The sequence below is a fragment of the Peromyscus maniculatus genome, chromosome 8 (genome assembly GCF_049852395.1).
Source record: "Peromyscus maniculatus bairdii isolate BWxNUB_F1_BW_parent chromosome 8, HU_Pman_BW_mat_3.1, whole genome shotgun sequence".
Classification (NCBI taxonomy): domain Eukaryota; kingdom Metazoa; phylum Chordata; class Mammalia; order Rodentia; family Cricetidae; genus Peromyscus; species Peromyscus maniculatus.
The window spans coordinates 6882351-6900052 of NC_134859.1; the positions used below are offsets into that span (position 1 = coordinate 6882351).

Here is a 17702-nt window from a genome sequence, read left to right on the forward strand (position 1 = left end):
ACCACCTGACACCCATATTTTTAAGACCACAGATTTAAGGATTTAGGGATGTGGTTCCATTGGTAGAGTGCTTGCTTACCATACATGAGGCCCCAGGGTTCATCCAGGCATGGTGTTACACGTCTGTAATCCAGCATAGGGCAGGTGCAGGTGAAATTCAAGATCATCCTTGGATGCCTATCGAGTTTTTGATGAGCCTGGCCCGTGTTGAAATGAGCCTTTGTGAGAGTGATGATGCATGCTTTACCTGAGTGTGTATGCACAGTTTTACCCTGATTAGTTTGAACAGGACAGATGGTGGCCATTCATGTTTGTGGATAGTGTGGCCGAATTAAATTATTTCCACCAACAGAGTATGTGCTCACCTGCCTGTTTCTGCACACCCCATTTTCTTCCTGTTTTTAATGGAATTGCTGCCATTGTTTTAAAAGGGTGAGATTTTTCTTAAATGTCCAGATCAGACATTTTCAGCAGATAGGGTCACAGTCCCAAGGTAGTGAGGCTGGATTCAAGCAGCCCTCAGCCACTAGACATATATTCTTTGGGGCTCTCTTCCACCTTGCATGGCTTTCCTGTGTCAAATACAGTATGTTCATATAATCTCAGAGTAAGGATCTTTTTACATACCTTTGGCTAGCTTGTCTTTTCTTTCTTTCTTTTTTTTTTTTATGATTTATTTATTTATTATGTATACAGCAGGCCAGAAGAGGGCACCAGATCTTATTATATAGATGGCTGTGAGCCACCATATGGTTGCTGGGAATTGAACTCATGACCTCTGGAAGAACAGCCAGTACTCTTAACTTCTGAGCCATCTCTCCAGCCCGCTTGTTCCTTCTTTAACACCAGTGTCCTCAGTAGTACATTCCTGGATGCCTTAGACTTACGTACACCCCGGAATTGAGTTCAGTGTAAATTTGCAATAAGACAGTTGGGTAAAGTTTTTGAACTTGAACCTGTTAGTTATCTGAGTATTCTGAATTTTCCTTCAATTTTAAATGGACAAAGTTTTTCTAGTAAGTAGGAGCTCCTTCAGAAGTAGCTTTGAGAGCCTTCAGAATCATCTGTAATTCATGATTAAGGACAGACACTTAATTATAAGAATTTATAATAAAGTTCTAATTAATGGATACCATGTTTTGGATGTAACTCAATATTGAGTTTCTTTTTTAAATATTTTTAATAGGTTTGAGTTTCCAGAACAATTACCACTTGATGAATTTTTGCAAAAAACAGACCCTAAGGACCCTGCAAATTACATTCTCCACGCAGTCCTGGTTCACAGCGGAGATAATCATGGTGGACATTATGTGGTTTACCTAAACCCCAAAGGGGATGGCAAAGTAAGTCCTGGCCTGGCCTTGGATGCCGATGTTAGTGAATGATGCATTAGAATGTATACTTCTGCATTAGTAACTGTACCTCACAGAAACTCTGCCTCATGCAGCTGACAAATGCTGACAGTGTTCCTTGGCTGGGCAGGGAGGCTTCATTGCGTCAGGCCTGTTGATGCATCTTCGTTCATCCTCCAGGATCCCTGGTGTGATGCCATGTGGCAAAGGTTTTCAGAATAGATGGGGTTTTTTTGGGGGGCGGGGTTTGAAATATTTCACCATTTAAAGTGACTAATTGGAAGATCATTATTAAATAATTTTAAGTCAGAAGTTTGCTACAACATTATGGAATTACTTTTTGGTTTTTCGAGACAGGGTTTCTCTGTAGTTTTGGTATTTGTCCTGGATCTCACTGTAGACCAGGCTGGCCTTGAACTCACAGATCCGCCTGCCTCTGCCTCCTGAGTGCTGGGATTAAAGGCGTGTACCACCGCCTGGCTGGAGTTACTTATTAAAATGTCTCATTTAATTGTACTCTGTGCCTTTAATTCTCCAAAGTGTTGGCAGTATGCTAACGATTGGTCCAGAGTCAGAAGCAGGCTGTTTGAGTAGGTAACAAACAGTACCAGTGGGCATTTGAATTTTGAACAAGGAAGAGAGAAGCACTCTGGGTGTTGTAGGAGGGTTTGTTTCTCTACTAACATCTGTCTTCCTGCTTTCCTTCCAGTGGTGTAAATTTGATGATGACGTTGTATCCAGGTGTACTAAAGAAGAAGCTATTGAGCACAATTATGGGGGTCACGATGATGACCTATCTGTTCGACACTGCACAAATGCCTACATGTTAGTGTACATCAGGGAATCAAAGCTAAGTGAGTACCAGTGCCTTGTGTTATCCTCGTAGTATGGCAAACTGAGAGAGTTCTGCAAAGAGTCTCTCACTGCCTCAGTGGGCTCTTTGTCTAATACAGTACCATAAAGTATAGTACCATAGTATCTGGCCATACTTTTTTTTCCCCCTTATTCTTTGTATCTCCATCATTCTATCCCCAAAAGCAAACTGCATTGAGATTGTGGGCTTTGAAGTGAACACACGGTCCCAAGACCTTCCACATTCCTAGGTTGTTGTTTTTTAATGAAGACCTAACCTGAGACTCTTGTAAGGAGGGAAAGCAGAGTCAGCACCAGGTGAAAGAAGATGCATTTGTCCTGCAGGTGAAGTGTTACAAGCTGTTACCGACCATGATATTCCTCAGCAGTTGGTGGAACGATTGCAAGAAGAGAAAAGGATCGAGGCTCAGAAGCGGAAGGAGCGGCAGGAAGCCCATCTCTACATGCAAGTGCAGGTCAGCCTCAGGCTTTGGGAGACGGCTGTGTTGACACTGCATGCCCCGGGTCTGTGCTGTCTATTCTCAGCAGCTCCTGTTGGCGCTGCAGTGCGCTGAGCCTGTGCTGAGCATTCTGGGCATCTGGTCTAGCTGCAAGGGCTCACTGTAGGTGGTGAGGCGAGTGGTTGAGGCCTTTTGAGATTGGAGTGTGCTCAGGGTGACGTGTCTCACTGGTTGTAAGCTTGGCTCTGTGTGCCTTCAGATAGTCGCAGAGGACCAGTTTTGTGGCCACCAAGGAAATGACATGTACGATGAGGAGAAAGTAAAGTACACCGTGTTCAAGGTTCTGAAGAACTCCTCCCTGGCAGAGTTTGTTCAGAGCCTCTCCCAGACCATGGTGGGTATAGCTCCTCTGCTCACACCCAGGCCATTGATAACACGAGACCTGCTACCTTGGGTGGTCACTGTCTGGGCCCCTTCTGAAAAGGAGATGTTGAGCTGAGCTCCTGACCTGGCTCACAGTCTGTGAATCTCAGAACGTGCTTCCTTCAGTCCTAAAGCTAGCCTTGTAGCAGATATCAGAGAAGGGCTGGTAGAGACTGTTGGTTCCTCTGCCGCCACCACCGGTCTTTGGTAAAATAGGCTCTTGGCTGAGTGAGCCATGGTGTAGTAGTGGTCCTGGTGAGGTCAGAGGCACATGGTTCAAGCTGTGGGACAAAAAGTTTTGAGTCAAACCCCCTTCCCTTTTACTCACAAAAACATTAAATTGATAAAGATGGAAATATATGGTTCTTATTTTAATAAACTTTTGGATTTTTTTTCAGGGGTTTCCACAAGATCAAATTCGATTATGGCCTATGCAAGCAAGGAGTAATGGAACAAAGCGGCCAGCGATGTTAGATAATGAAGCCGACGGCAACAAAACAGTAAATATTGTTGGTAGATCCTGGGTATCTCCAAGTGTGGAGCTCGGCGGGAGGCTCTGGTCCTGCAGTTAGCAGCCGTGTGTCCCTTTGGGTTGATTCAGTAGAGCTGGACGTGCTCTGCACTACTCAAGTATAGTTGTCATCCTGCCACCTAGGCCATTGCAAGCTTCTAAAACCGCCATCTCTTTTGGAAATAGATGATTGAACTGAGTGATAATGAAAACCCATGGACAATATTCCTGGAAACAGTTGATCCTGAGCTGGCTGCTAGTGGAGCAACGTTACCCAAGTTTGATAAAGATCGTAAGTGCCCACAGGTGCCTGCTACTTTTGAGTTCAGATCAGAGGTCTGAACCTTTCTTCCTTGGAGAATAATCTCCTGGTACCTCCATGTTAACTCATTCAGTCCCTTCCATGTTGAGGGCTCCTAAGGAAGCCACAGGAGACCAGCTCAGCTTGAGTCTCCTGGCAGAGGGAGCAGACAGCAGTGGTGCTGTGGTATCCTGGCTGCTGGCTTGTGCTCATCACTCTGGTGTGAAGGTTAGGGCAGAGTTGCAGGCATGTGTTAGGTCACTTGGCAAATGGTTCACCTTAGGGCCACACAGCCTGTGTGAAGGAGTTCTGAAGGAGTCCTGGTTCTGCCACTAAATGAGGTGGCTGCACCACTCAACTGCTGGGTATAGATAGCCTTTGGGATGCTGGTCTAGCTAGTCAGCGCTAGGTCTCAGTTTACTGCACTGGTGTCTCCTTCACTGTCTTCTGGAGTGCTTTACCCAGGTGTGATTTGTGGGCTGCACCTTTGCCATCACTGGATCAGCCTCCTGAAGGAGCCTGGTGTTGTTGCTACTTCTAGGGACAGCTCACTGTTGGGACATCACTTACCCCAAGCTTACTTGTTAGCATTCAGACATACTCAGGGTTAAAATCCTAACAGCCTGTTCATCAACTTGTAGATGATGTAATGTTATTTTTGAAGATGTATGATCCTAAAACACGGAGCTTGAATTACTGTGGACATATCTACACACCCATATCCTGTAAAATACGTAAGTTCTGGCTGCATTTCCTTCCCGCTAGATTTTGCTGGCTACATTACAGCTGTGTATTTAACAGATTTCTTTACCCTAGGTGACTTACTCCCAGTTATGTGTGACAGAGCAGGATTTATCCAGGATACTAGCCTTATCCTCTATGAGGTTTGCTTTTTTTTTCCCTTGTAATCACTGTATTGTTTCTGCTTGTGGGGATGTTCTGCTTGCCTAGCAAATTAATATTGCTTAGTCTGTAGTTCATTTAGGTTGTCTTCTGTGTGTATTTGTGGGGGCTTGGGGGTGAGGGGAGGTTGTCCTGGAACTTGCTCTGTAGACCAGGTTGGCTTTGAACTCAGAGAGATCCACCTGCCTCTGTCTCCCAAGTGCTGGGATTAAAGGTGTGCACCCCCACCAGATCCTCTACTCTTTAGTTGGAAATATCAGCTTGTTTTGGTTTTGTGGTTTATTGAGACAGGGTCTCATGTAACCCAGGCTGGATTTAGACTCGCTTATATATAGCTACTTTGGCCTCCTAATCTTATTGTGTCTACTTCCCCAAGTGCTGGGATTACAAGTATGTCCCACCACACACACACCCTGTTTCACATTTAAAAAATGGTAGTTTTTACCTGTTTGGTGTTGGTGATCATTAGATACTTACTTTTCGTTTTTTTTCCGCTTGTATTTTAACTTCATAAAAGTGTGCATAAGCTGGGTGTGGTGGTCATGTGAGCTTGGAGTTCTGGCTGTTTGGATGATTGCTTGAGCACAGGAATCCAGGGCCAACCTAAAGAAACAAGGAGACCCTGTCTCAAATTACAGCAAAACACACAACAGATAGATGAATAGATAGGAATGTAGAGAAAGCATAAATAATAATCTCGTCATAACAGACGCTCTTAAATGTAACCATTTGCTGTTTCTCCCTATAGGAAGTTAAGCCGAACTTGACAGAGAGAATTCAGGACTACGATGTATCTCTTGATAAAGCCCTTGATGAGCTGATGGATGGTGACATTATAGTGTTTCAGAAGTATGTATCTTTGACAGTTTCCATCTCTTTTGTATGCCTATCAAATGTTTTTTTAATCAGTGCAGTCCAGCAAACATTTGTACTATGCTCTGAGCTGCAGTGGAGTGTCCTCATTCTGGACAGTAGCTAGTTACAGGTTTTGATATTCGGGACAGTGAAACTTAACCTCATTTAAAGTTCTCTTGGTGATAAGGTGGTGAGCACTGTAATCTTGGAACTTGGGAGGTAGAGACTGGCGGACCCAGGAGCTACATAGCAAGTTTGAGATTATTCAGGGCTCTGTCAGAGCCTATCTCCCAAACCCATGTTCTCTGATGTCCGACAAATGTCTGTAGGGACCAAAGTGGGGATCTTTATGGAGTAAGATACTCTGAAATCAAGGCTGGCCTTCACTGCCTGCATCCGTACCTGTGGGTATGTACCTGCGATACTAGTGTCCAGCAGCCTGATAGTGGATAAAAGCTGCAGGTGTGGGCTGCTAGTCAGAGCCTAAGCTGAATGCACTGTGCTACAAAGGAGCTTGTTTGTAGGAGGGTGTTTTGTCCTGCAGTCACTGGGGAAGCAGCTGGTACTGAGTGTCTTGCTGTAGAACCTCCACAAGTACTGGCATCTCTTGATTTTATTTTTATGTGTATGAATATTTTGTCTGTGCACAATGTGTATACCTGCTGCCAGTGGAAGCCAGTAGTGGGTATTAAGATCCCTTGGGACTGGAATTACAGATTATTATGAGCCATCCCTTGGGCGTTGGGGGTGAAGCCCAGGTCCTCTGGAAATGTTTTTAACCTCTGAGCCATCTCTCCAGGCACACACTTGCCTTTCTTCTGCCTTGTTGTAGCTGAGGCAGAGTCATTGCAGGTTTCAAAGAGAGCACTCTGTCTTCCATTACACTGTTGTCTAAATGATGCTGCCTTTTGCCCCTCCTGATGCAGTCTGCAAAAATCTTTCCTCCCCAGGGATGACCCTGAAAACGATAACAGTGAATTACCCACTGCAAAAGAATATTTCAGAGATCTCTATCACCGTGTCGACGTCATCTTCTGTGATAAAACAATCCCCAATGACCCTGGGTTTGTGGTTACGTTATCAAATAGGATGAATTATTTTCAGGTATTGAACAGTTGCTCTTTGCTACTTCATTTGCCCTTCCTAGAAGACACATATTTGTGAAAGAAAGTGTCTAACAGCTTCATACGGAAGACAGCACCTTGCTTGGGTGGCATTGACTTAGTTCAGACAGAGGTTGTGAGTTTCCGGCTTCTCTGGGCTCCACACACAGCAAGAAGCCTCAAAAATTAAAATTGTTGACTTTAAAGGTCCATAGCACAGAGAAATGATGTATATATATATCTAAAGAGAGAAATACTAATTTTGATAGAACCTATCACAGTATATTCACTTTTTAGCAGTCAGCATTGTGCTATATAAATATGTACAGCAAAACAGGGAAAACCCTGTACTGAGGAATGTTGTTTTGTTATGGATAATAGGGAATTTCAATTCAGGCTGTCCATGTATATCACATTTCTATGGAAATAGAACTAAATCACCCCACGTTTTTTGAGCACACATCTGCCTTTCCCCAGAGTGCCAACCCCCCTTCTGGTTCTCTCTCCTAGGTTGCAAAGACAGTTGCACAGAGGCTCAACACAGACCCCATGCTGCTGCAGTTCTTCAAGTCTCAAGGGTAAGTGAGGCTCACTCTGGATGCTCTGTGGTTGCTCCTCCTCCCTGTGAGTGAGTTCCTCTAGACCTCGTGTGGACACTTGACTAGATGCTAGGTCACCTGCATGTATTCGTTCTTCGTTTGGAAGCCAGGTGGCTCGTCACTTCTCTCTTAACCACATGACCCGAGGTGGTCAAGTCTGTTCACCTTCTCTAGTATTGTGTTTGATCTTGGTTGACCCGTCATGCTTCTTTGGGTCCAGGTCCTATGCAGCGACAGAGTCTTCTGTGTGCTCTGTCCCTCATATACTGAGAAACTCAGGTCTGGGGACACAAGTGGGCTAGGTAGGTGCACAGGTTTCAGACAGTGCACAGCTAGCTGTTTGTGTTTGTTTATTCTCAGTTGGTGTGTGTTGTAGACCAGTAAACAATTTGTTTATTCACATGCTGTTTTCTTATAGTTATAGAGATGGCCCAGGTAATCCTCTTAGACATAATTATGAAGGTACTTTAAGAGATCTTCTACAATTCTTCAAGCCAAGACAACCTAAGAAACTTTACTACCAGCAGGTATGAGTCACGTCAGTGTGGCCGGGTGATAAAGGGAGGATGGTGAGTTCTCAGAGGGAGTCTGTCTGAACACTTGTCTCTGTCTCAACAGCTTAAAATGAAGATCACGGACTTTGAGAACAGAAGGAGCTTTAAGTGTATATGGTTAAACAGCCAGTTTAGGGAAGAGGTGAGCGCTTCTTTGCAACGTCACTCTTTAGGAGCCCTGGAACTAAAACCCACCAGAGGGAGCACTCCCTCAGTGCCAGCATGTGGTGAGGCCCTGAAAATCAGAAGTGAGAGCTTAAGGTGTCTCCATGGCCCCTGGCCCAGAGCCAGGTCACGATACACAGCCAGGCTGTACCCCTATGCCATATCCATTTAAAAAAAAAAAAATCATACTTGCTTGGTTACTAGGCCATTTTACCTTCCAGCTGCATCAGAATTGAAAATTGAGACCTAAATATTGTGATTTCTGTAGTGTTGGTGAGGATCTAACCACCAACTTACTGGTGCCGTTTGTGAGGACCAGCCCTCTGTCTCCTTATGCGAACAGGAATGCTCTTAGGGTGATTATTTCTCAGAAACTGTTCTGATCTATAGTGGTTTTGGAGGAGGTGGTCCTACTACCATGAGAGAATCCACAGTCGAGGGGCTGCTAGGGTGGGTCTTTGAGTGATATCTCACCCCTCTTCCCAACTTGAACTAGTGAAGTTCTTGGGTTTGTTGTGGCAGAAATCTGTTTTCTTTAAAGCACTTGTAACACTCTGTCATTTAGGAAATAACACTATACCCAGACAAGCATGGCTGTGTCCGGGACCTGTTAGAAGAATGTAAAAAGGCCGTGGAGCTCGGGGACAAAGCATCAGGGAGACTTAGGTAAGGATCTCCCGAGCTGCAGGAGGGTGGGGCAGCCAGCCACACAGGAACAGGATGGAAAGCCAGCAGCCCCATCCATCCTTCTGCAGCTGCTGTTTGCAGAGGCCAAGCCTCTCTTCTTGTCTTCTTTTAACTGTAGTAAATGGGGGTGACATTGGTAGCAGAGGAACAGTGGGTTCCAAGGTGCTTGGGGGTGGGTGGGGTCCACACATCTTGAGTGGGCGAGGCGCTTCTGCTGTAGCCTCCATTCAGATGTAAAGCAAGGCCCCAGATTCTGCTTTTCTGGGTCTGGGCATGTTTCTATGGTTTTACCTTAGTGCTGCCTCACAGACAGGTGGCTTTGGGGCTGTTTGGTTCCCTAAAGTGTTTTCTGGGGAATTTTAGTAGACAGCAGCCAGCACTCTATCTGGTTACTGCCCAGCCTCTATTGTACTCGGTGACTGCTCTTCTATAAAAATTAATAACAAAAGGACAAACGCTATGATCATGCCCACCCAGAGTTCCTTCTCCTGAGCAAACAGACATCATCATGCCCTCCTCTTGTATCTTTACATGAATACAAATACTTCATTGTCCCATTTTTCTTTTAGGCTGCTAGAAATTGTGAGCTACAAAATTATTGGTGTACATCAAGAGGATGAACTATTAGAATGTTTATCTCCTGCAACAAGTCGAACTTTTCGAATAGAGGTAACTGCCACCTTGCTGGCCTCAGAACCAATGGGTCTGCAGGTCGTGGCCCATCTACTGGAGTGGATCCCACTATGGGCTGTATAACGTAGCTGGAGTTGTTCCATTCACCAGTTCTCAATGACGTTAATTTCGTTCCAAGCTTTAAAAATGCTGTAACATGAAAAAAATACACACAGCATAGAATAATGTAGGCCCTGCTGAGTGTGCACATGATGGTGCTGGGCACAGTGCCTTGTGCAGCCATTGGCGCCCTCCATCCCCAGAGCCTCTTCATCCCAAACTACTGTTGTCTGCTTTTGTGCTCTGGAGGGGAGTCTTGCCCACATTTGTCTATAATTTCGAGCCAGCTGTGGTAGAGCCCAGGGGTTTTGTTTGTTTTTTTTATTACCTACATGTATATCTGTGCCACATGAATGCAGAGTCTAGAAAAGTACGGCAGAGCTGCTGGAGCTGGAGTTAGGGGTGGTTGTGAGCTGCTGTGTCGTCAAACCTGGTCCTCTGGAGAAGCAACAGTGGGACTAGAGAATGGCTCAGTGGTGTGATGACCAGAACCCCAGGGGCTCACAGCCCCTGTGCTGGCACCATTGTTGTGTTGGCACAGGGCTTCCAGCCCTCGGGGCAAAGACAGGCCGGTTTGATCTATATACCAAGTTCTAGGCCAGTCAGGGCCACATAGTTAGGCTAAATATAAAAGTAAAAAAATTGCGGGGCGGTGGTGGCACACGCCTTTAATCCCAGCACTCGGGAGGCAGAGCCAGGCGGATCTCTGAGTTTGAGGCTAGTCTGGTCTACAGAGCGAGATCCAGGACAGGCACAAAGCTACACAGAGAAACCCTGTCTGGAAAAAACAAACAAACACAACAACAACAACAACAAAAAGTTAAAAAAAAATTAGTTTGGCAGCAGACAGAATGTCTTAGCTAGTAAAGGTGCTCTCCCACCCCAAGCTTGATGGCCTGGGTTTGATCTCCTGGACCCACACATGTTAGGTGGAGAGAACTGGCAGGTTGTCTTCTGACCCCACATGCACACTAGCAGGCATGTGTGCATACACTCACAAATCAGTCGACAGTGTGCAATTTGATAGAAGAAGAGTTTTCAGTGACTCAGAGTTTCGGGGGCTTCCGTCCTGGCCTGTGTTTGTGGGTCTCTAGAGCCAGCACGTAATATAATGGAAGCCCCTTCACTGTGTGTGTGTGTGCTTGTGTCTGTGCGCACGCGAGAGAGGGGAGAGAGAGATCATCTTCTACTCACCCCTGTCAGTTTATGGGTCATCTGGATCTAAATGGGAGTTTATCCATTGAGTGTCAGGTTAGAATTTAAATAATAACTGCACTTAAAGGAAATTTTGTGTTTAAATGTGTCTCCAGGAAATACCTTTGGACCAGGTAGACATAGATAAGGAGAACGAGATGCTAATCACAGTGGCGCATTTCCACAAAGAGGTGTTTGGGACTTTTGGAATTCCATTTTTGCTGAGAATACACCAGGTAAGAGTTCTGTCAGCACCCCGTGTCTTTGAAAGACTTGATCTCAGCTGCTGGGGCAGGCAGCCCTGGCTTTGGCGTCTACCATACCGCACTGCACGCTCGGGGGATGGGCCTTTGCTATCTGAGCACACCTGTCTTGTCTTCCCAGGGTGAGCATTTCAGAGAAGTGATGAAGCGAATTCAGAGCCTGCTGGATATCCAGGAAAAGGAGTTTGAAAAGGTCTGTGCTCTTAGTTAGGAACCTGACTGGGCCTTAGTGCCTACCACTTGACCCTGGCTGAGGCAGCTGAGCTGCTTGGCAAGCAGCAGAAGATAATGGGGAGTTTTGCTTTTGTTTTCTAGTTTAAATTTGCAATTGTCATGATGGGCCGGCACCAGTACATCAACGAAGATGAGTATGAAGTGAATTTGAAGGACTTTGAGCCACAACCTGGTAAGAGGCTCTCAGCAGAGGGCCTTCATTCCGATTATAGGTCTTGAAGCCATGTGCAGCCATTGAGAGGCAGCAGCCTGGGGTTGAGCGAGATCTCCACAGGTCAGGTCTCTGCATTTCCAAGGATTAAGGCTCTTGCTGTGCTATAAATGGGATGGAGGTGTGGGTGATTTACTTCATCTTCCCCCTGGGACTGTGTGTTAGCCTTTGAGTTGGAAAGAGGCATCTAAATAAACAGTCCCATGTCAGCTTGTGTTAATGAGCACTTCTAGGCTCCAGCTGACTGAGCAGCCATCTAAGGTGGAGACTGGTTCTGGTGGTAGCCAAGAACCTGGAGTCTTAATGGTTTGTTCTTTATCCCTGCCAGGTAACATGTCTCATCCTCGGCCTTGGCTAGGGCTCGACCACTTCAACAAAGCCCCAAAGAGGAGTCGCTACACTTACCTTGAAAAGGCAATTAAAATCCACAACTGACTTCCTTCCCGTGTCCAAGGCGAGGGACAGCTCGTGGGTGTGTGCCCTTTTTAACAGCCGTAGAACTTTGGTACACGTGCACTCTAGCCGAAGTCTCCAGCAAGAGGATTTGCTGCTGATGTTAATTTTATTTTGTTGAGGCTGTTCAGTTTGGCTTCTCTGTATCTATTGACTGCCCTTTTTGAGCAAAATGAAGGTGTTTTTATAAAGCTTGGATGCCAATGAGAGTTATTTTATGGTAACCACAATGCAAGGCAACCATCAGCATCATGGGAGAAGAGGTTCCTAAGATGCGAGTCCCTGGCAGAGGTGTCTGGTTGGTGCAGGCAGCCTGGCCCCCTGCCTGGGTCCTGCACAGCTCTGCAGCTAGAGCTAGGCAGGCCAACTTCTTCCTTCAGTTAGACTGTCAGTGACCTGTGTGCATCTGTAAAGGCAGACCAGAGAAACAACCGTACTCAAAAGCACTCTCCTTCACTGTGTGCGTTGCTGGCCCTTCCTGGGGTTCCTCTCCTCAGCTGCCTGGGCTCTTTTCAATAAATGTCTCACTTGGTCAGCCAGTACTGTCCGGCAGCCCATTTGCAAAGTCGAGGCACTGGATCCAGTGCTGACAGCTAGGGGTCTTTTTATACACTGAGAACATTGTTCGATACAATTAAGGTTTACTCTGTTGCCTCTTGGCAAACGGAATGATCTGAGCAGGTGAAAGAGAGAGACTCTAGGTTTCTGTGAGGACAGAGTGCACGGGCGGGCCACAGAGGAGAGAGAGAGAGCCGTTTAGCAAGAGCGCATGCTCGCTAGTGGTTAGTAAGCTGTTGACTTTGTAAAAAAGATAAAATAAAAAAAAGGAAAAAAAGGAAAATGAAATTGTATATTTAATGAATGAAACCTGTACAATTTGCCCCTGGGAGGAGGTCTTTTTCTGTTGGGTGAGTGCAAGTGACCTTGGCCGACTTGGACGCCATGTGCGGAGCTTTATTTGATCCTTTCGTTTCCCTTTTTGTTGGAGCTAATGCCAGCTGCGTGTCTAGTTTTGAGTGCAAATAGAATCAGCAAGCCACACTTCTTTTCCCTCCCTCCCCAATACTTCTGTTTGTTTCTGTAGCAGCAGTGTACACCAACTCTCCTGTATATTGCCTTTTTGCTGGAAAATGTTGTATGTTGAATAAAATTTTCTATAAAAATTATAATCCAGTGAGTGCTGTGGAAGCTGAGGATGAGTATACTCTTCCTGGAAACAGGCCTGGGAGCCTTGCATTGAGTCAGGGTTTCAGCCGCCATGTATTTTTCTCAGCTGTTGGATTTTTCCATTGGGTGGCAGTTTTTGTCTTGCCCTGCAGGCCTAGAACTTGCTGTGTAGACCAGGCTGGTCTTGAACTCAGAGATCCACCTGCCTCTTGCCTCCCAAATGCTGGGCTTAAAGGTGTGACCCCCCCCCCAGCCCTGGCTTCAGTTTGGTTTTGGCCTCTGACATCTGAGCTTGAGAAACAAGGTTTTTGTAAGGTGTAGTGGCAGGCACAGGCCTCTAATCCTAGCAGTCAGGAAGTGGAGGTAGGAGTATCGAATCAGCCTGTGCTACATAGATCCTGTCCAGAGTTCCGGATGTGGCTAATGGTAGAGACTGGGCTAGTGTGTGCAAGGCTCTGGGCTTCACCCCCCGGATCTAAGGAAAATGCAAGAGTCCTCAGCTGGGGCCCATGCACATACTCAGTGACTAGGGAAATTGGAGGTCTCTGGAGGAGGTACCCAGGGGGAGGGTACCTCTGGCCTGGTTCTGAGCCACCTACACCCTGGCTACCTTTTTCCTTTTGCACTATGAATTGTGTGCCTTCCAATAACTTGTGTTGTACAGATCAGTGGGATAAAGAGCAGATCATGGGGGCCCTGTAGGCCTTCATCCTACTGGGCCCTTTGTTTGGCCTTGCGCAGATGAGAAGTTACTGGCAGGTACAGGCAAGGCGATGAGGACTGCTCGCCCAATGTTGGCCTTTGAACTCCAAGGTGTTCCTGTTGGAGGGCTTGTTGGGGGTTGGCCAGTCTTAGGTGCCCACGATTTCTATTCTCCCTTAAATATTAAACGACTATTTTTCAAAGAACTTCTTGTAGTGTTTCTTGTGTGCTGCCTTCATTTTTCCACTCACTCCCAGCTCCCAAAATACTGAGTCTTGAGTTCATTTGCCTGACTTAGGGTGGGGAAGGTAGAAGACATTTTCAAATTTATAGAACAGCTGTCTTCCAGCCTGCTCACTCTAATCCTCTGAAGATGCCAGCTCCTTCTGCTCTGTGCCATGTGGCTGCTGATGTAGGGGAGTCCTCACCCACAGTGGTGGCCAGAGTGTGACCTCAGTGAGGGCTTGCAGCCATGGTGGCCATGTGTTTCTGCTCAGGATTGTGAAGCTGATGTGTTGTTCGGACTTGTGATCCCCGCACTAAAGAAGTAGAAGCAGGAAGATCAGGAGTTCAAAGCCATTCTTGGCTGCAAAGCAGATTCTGGGACAGCCTGAGCTACTTGAGACCCAGTATAAAACTACAGGAACTTAACCCTGAAGGTACATTGCCTGCTAGGGTTGTCTTCATTCAACAGCACATCCTTGCATGCTGGCTCTTAGCTTTGTGGCATTAAGGCAGTGGTACCAGGTTTCCACTAGCACCGAGGGAAGGCTCTAGCAGCCTCTGAAGGGGGAAGAAGGTGACCAGGGACAAAGCCAGGTGTTTTTGCAGGAACTGGGGCTGTTTCTGGGTGTGCACCCTTATATGGTATAGCCTGGGTTCTGCCAGGCTGTTTACCCTCTGCTGCCAGGCAGAAGCTATGGTAGAGGCTCTGTGTCCACTCTTCACTGCATAGTTTCCGGCTGCCTGTGGCTGCTAATCAGTTCCCAAGGGACTGGGCAGTCACTTGATCACGTGTGCCTCCTGTGTTAGCACAGCCCTAGTCCAGTTTCCTTACCCTGTGACAATCAGAAGGAAACCCCAAGAGAGTTCATTTCCTGGGCAGACAAAAAGCTCCATCAAGACCAAGTCTCTTCATGACCTTTAGTCTTGGTGGACATGGGTGATTGTGTGCTGCTGATTTGTGAGGGGGCCTGCAAGCTGGGGTCCCCCATCCATTCAGAACATTCTAGGAGCAAAGTTGTGTAGGTATGAGAGGTAGTCTGTCCCTTCCAAGGTTCACAGACATGTGCTGCTGGCTGGCTCCCAGCTTGTACTTTTGGAGAGCAGTCTCCATGAAGCCCCATGGTCTCTGAGGTGAGCTCACCCATCTTCCCTGCCAGCCAGGAGCACCAAGGCTCTTGGACATTCTAAGCTCAGTTCTTCAGTAGAGCAAGAGGCTGAGGAAGTTAGGGAGTGCATTGGGGTTCATTACTATTGAAGGGACAAGGTCAACCTTCCTCCTGTCAGTGGTGTGGACCGAAGCTAGGGGCACATCAAAAGTTGCCCAGACCTCTCCCTGTCCTTAGACTCGCTGGATAGCAGATTCCGAGGGTGGCCTTGGGCAGAGCTGACAGCAGTCGGCCGGGAGTGGGCACAGAAGCCTGCCTTGGTGACTGCTGATACCAGACATGCCCATCACCACACCACACCACACCACACCACACCACACCCACCTGTTGCTCCGTGATAGGGCTGAGTGGGATTAGACTACTCACTCTTGGCTCTGACCCAGAGGGTGAGTTGGCTAGAGACAGAAGCCTGGAAGAGTGTCAGCACCTACTATTAGAGGCTTCACTGTGTGGTCAGCAGCTTTACACTGAGCATCAGTACCGCTGTTACAGTACTCACCAAAACCTGTGATTGATTTGTGGGGTCAGTCTGGGCAGAACCTTGAAGTCCAGTGATGTGGAGTGACAGTTGGTTTTGTCCTGGGACTGAGACATTCCTGTCTGGACCTGTCTAGAATATAAGACAAAGCCAACACATTGCCTGGGGAGGTGGGGGTGGGTGGGGGTGGGGAATCTGAACAAGGGAAGCTGGAGTTGAGTAGTTCAAGGTAAAGGTGATTCTCGAGACAAGTTCTGTCCTCTTAAGGCCTGTGCTGACTTGGCATCCCATCCATGTCTTGAAGTCTCAGAAGTCCAACAGTTCACTGCGGCGGTGTGATCTGGTGTCAGGCCTGTTTCCACGCAGTTACGGCTTGCAGCTGTAGCACATTCCATTTCTGAAGTCCAGCAGTCTCCAATCATTTCAGGGCCTCCATTGCAGATGCTAGATCAGCTGCCCAGCCTCCCTGGGGTCTAGAGCGAGCTGCTGGCCTGGAGCAATGTACCTCCCCTGATTCTCAGGCTTCCAGGAATCCCAGCCTGAAAATGCCAGGAGATGCTACCATCCCACCAAGGCTCCAGCCCACACTCGGTGTATCTTCTCACACGTGCACACCTTTTCATGTCATGCTAATGCAGGGGCTACAGGGAGACAGACCCGAGTTTCTGATTGCCTCTCTAGTAAAGGGGCCTGGGTTTCCACCTGTCAGCTGGTGCAGCACTGCCCTCCTGTGATGAGTGTGGGTATTACAGGGAACCTCGGCACACACCAGCTGCCAGTGTCTCAGGTGCTGTAGCTTCCCGTTTTCCTCTTTCAAATGCTTTCCACAAGTCTCTTATGCCTCTATTTGAACAATGATAGGTAGGACAATATTTTTTTTTGTGTTTTTCAAATCTTCATGTTTGACAGGTATATCAAGGGACTGAGTTAGGAGGTCATGAGGTCTAGGCCTGTCTGAGATACATAACAAGCTCAAGACCAGCCTGGGCACTTAGTGTGTCCCTGTCTCAAAGTGAAAATGAGGGCTGGGGATGTAGCTCAGTGGTAGAGCGCTCGCCTATCAGACACGAAGCCCCAGGTTCAATCCTCAGCACTGACTTCAAAGAAACACAAAACCCCACTCTCTGGTACTGGATTTCCCCACACCACCTTCCTGATCTTGTCCAGTGGTCCTCATTTTACCCGGAAGTCTTATCCACAAGCCAGTTTGAGGTCTGTTAACAGCCACTTCCTTCCCTTTTGCCTCTGTACACTGTAAGCTTGGGAAGGAACTGGAAGGAGTAAACCTCACTGGGGAGCCCACTCCAGAAACGACTCAGCAAGCCTCATCCCTTCCCAGTTCCTACAGCCTCTGCCTCAGTTTCTCATGGGTCATGCGGGTGTCAGGCTGAACCAAGCTCATGAATCTGCCTGGAAGAATGACAGGATGGAGAAGAACAGACAGGCAGGCCTGCTGAAGGGATGGGTCAGTGAGGGTCCTGGGGTGCATAGGCAGGCCTGCTGGGGGGATGGGTTGGTGGGGGTCCTGGGGTGCATAGGCAGGCCTGCTGGAGGGATGGGTTGGTGAGGGTCCTGGGGTGCATAGGCAGGCCTGCTGGAGGGATGGATTGGTGAGGGTCCTGGGGTGCATAGGCAGGCCTGCTGGGGGGATGGGTTGGTGGGGGTCCTGGGGTGCATAGGCAGGCCTGCTGGGGGGATGGGTTGGTGGGGGTCCTGGGGTGCATAGGCAGGCCTGCTGGAGGGATGGGTCGGTGGGCGTCCTGGGGTGCATAGTGAGTAGGATGCCTGACAGAGTCAAGAGGGAGGCAGGACCACTCACAGCCATCTTCAGGTGAACTCAGAGTGAGCTGTGAGTTCTAGGCAGATGTCTGGTATAAATGAATGTCAGTTTCTTTTCCTATTGCTGTGATAAAATACTCTGACCAGAAGAATGTAAAGGAGAAGGGGTTTATTTTAGCTCACAATTCTTGGTGGGAAAGCGAAGGAAGACAGCAGCTGCTTGGAGAGCTAGTCACGTGACACCCACAGTCAGGAAGCAGAGAAGGATGAGTGTGTGCTGCATCCCACTTCCCTTTCTCCACTGATACAGTCCAGGTCCCAGCCAGGGAATG

The 17702-nt window shown here is 47.5% G+C and overlaps 1 protein-coding gene across 7 annotated transcripts in view; it reads left to right on the forward strand.

Annotated features, from left to right (window-relative positions):
- Usp7 (ubiquitin specific peptidase 7) overlaps nt 1-12044 on the forward strand; it is a 55694-nt gene extending 43650 nt beyond the window's left edge. For all 7 annotated transcript variants that reach the window (XM_006992115.4, XM_076577897.1, XM_076577894.1 and 4 more), the window contains 19 exons: nt 1187-1343; nt 2062-2206; nt 2550-2680; nt 2925-3059; nt 3487-3588; nt 3786-3891; nt 4542-4634; nt 4717-4784; nt 5552-5652; nt 6609-6762; nt 7272-7339; nt 7779-7887; nt 7979-8056; nt 8645-8745; nt 9336-9435; nt 10809-10928; nt 11077-11148; nt 11271-11361; nt 11729-12044. In XM_006992115.4, the coding sequence (XP_006992177.1) occupies nt 1187-1343; nt 2062-2206; nt 2550-2680; nt 2925-3059; nt 3487-3588; nt 3786-3891; nt 4542-4634; nt 4717-4784; nt 5552-5652; nt 6609-6762; nt 7272-7339; nt 7779-7887; nt 7979-8056; nt 8645-8745; nt 9336-9435; nt 10809-10928; nt 11077-11148; nt 11271-11361; nt 11729-11835 (2038 nt within the window). In that variant the 3' untranslated portion in view covers nt 11836-12044. The remainder of the gene's footprint in view (nt 1-1186; nt 1344-2061; nt 2207-2549; nt 2681-2924; nt 3060-3486; nt 3589-3785; nt 3892-4541; nt 4635-4716; nt 4785-5551; nt 5653-6608; nt 6763-7271; nt 7340-7778; nt 7888-7978; nt 8057-8644; nt 8746-9335; nt 9436-10808; nt 10929-11076; nt 11149-11270; nt 11362-11728) is intronic.
- The last annotated feature ends 5658 nt before the right edge of the window (nt 12045-17702 follow it).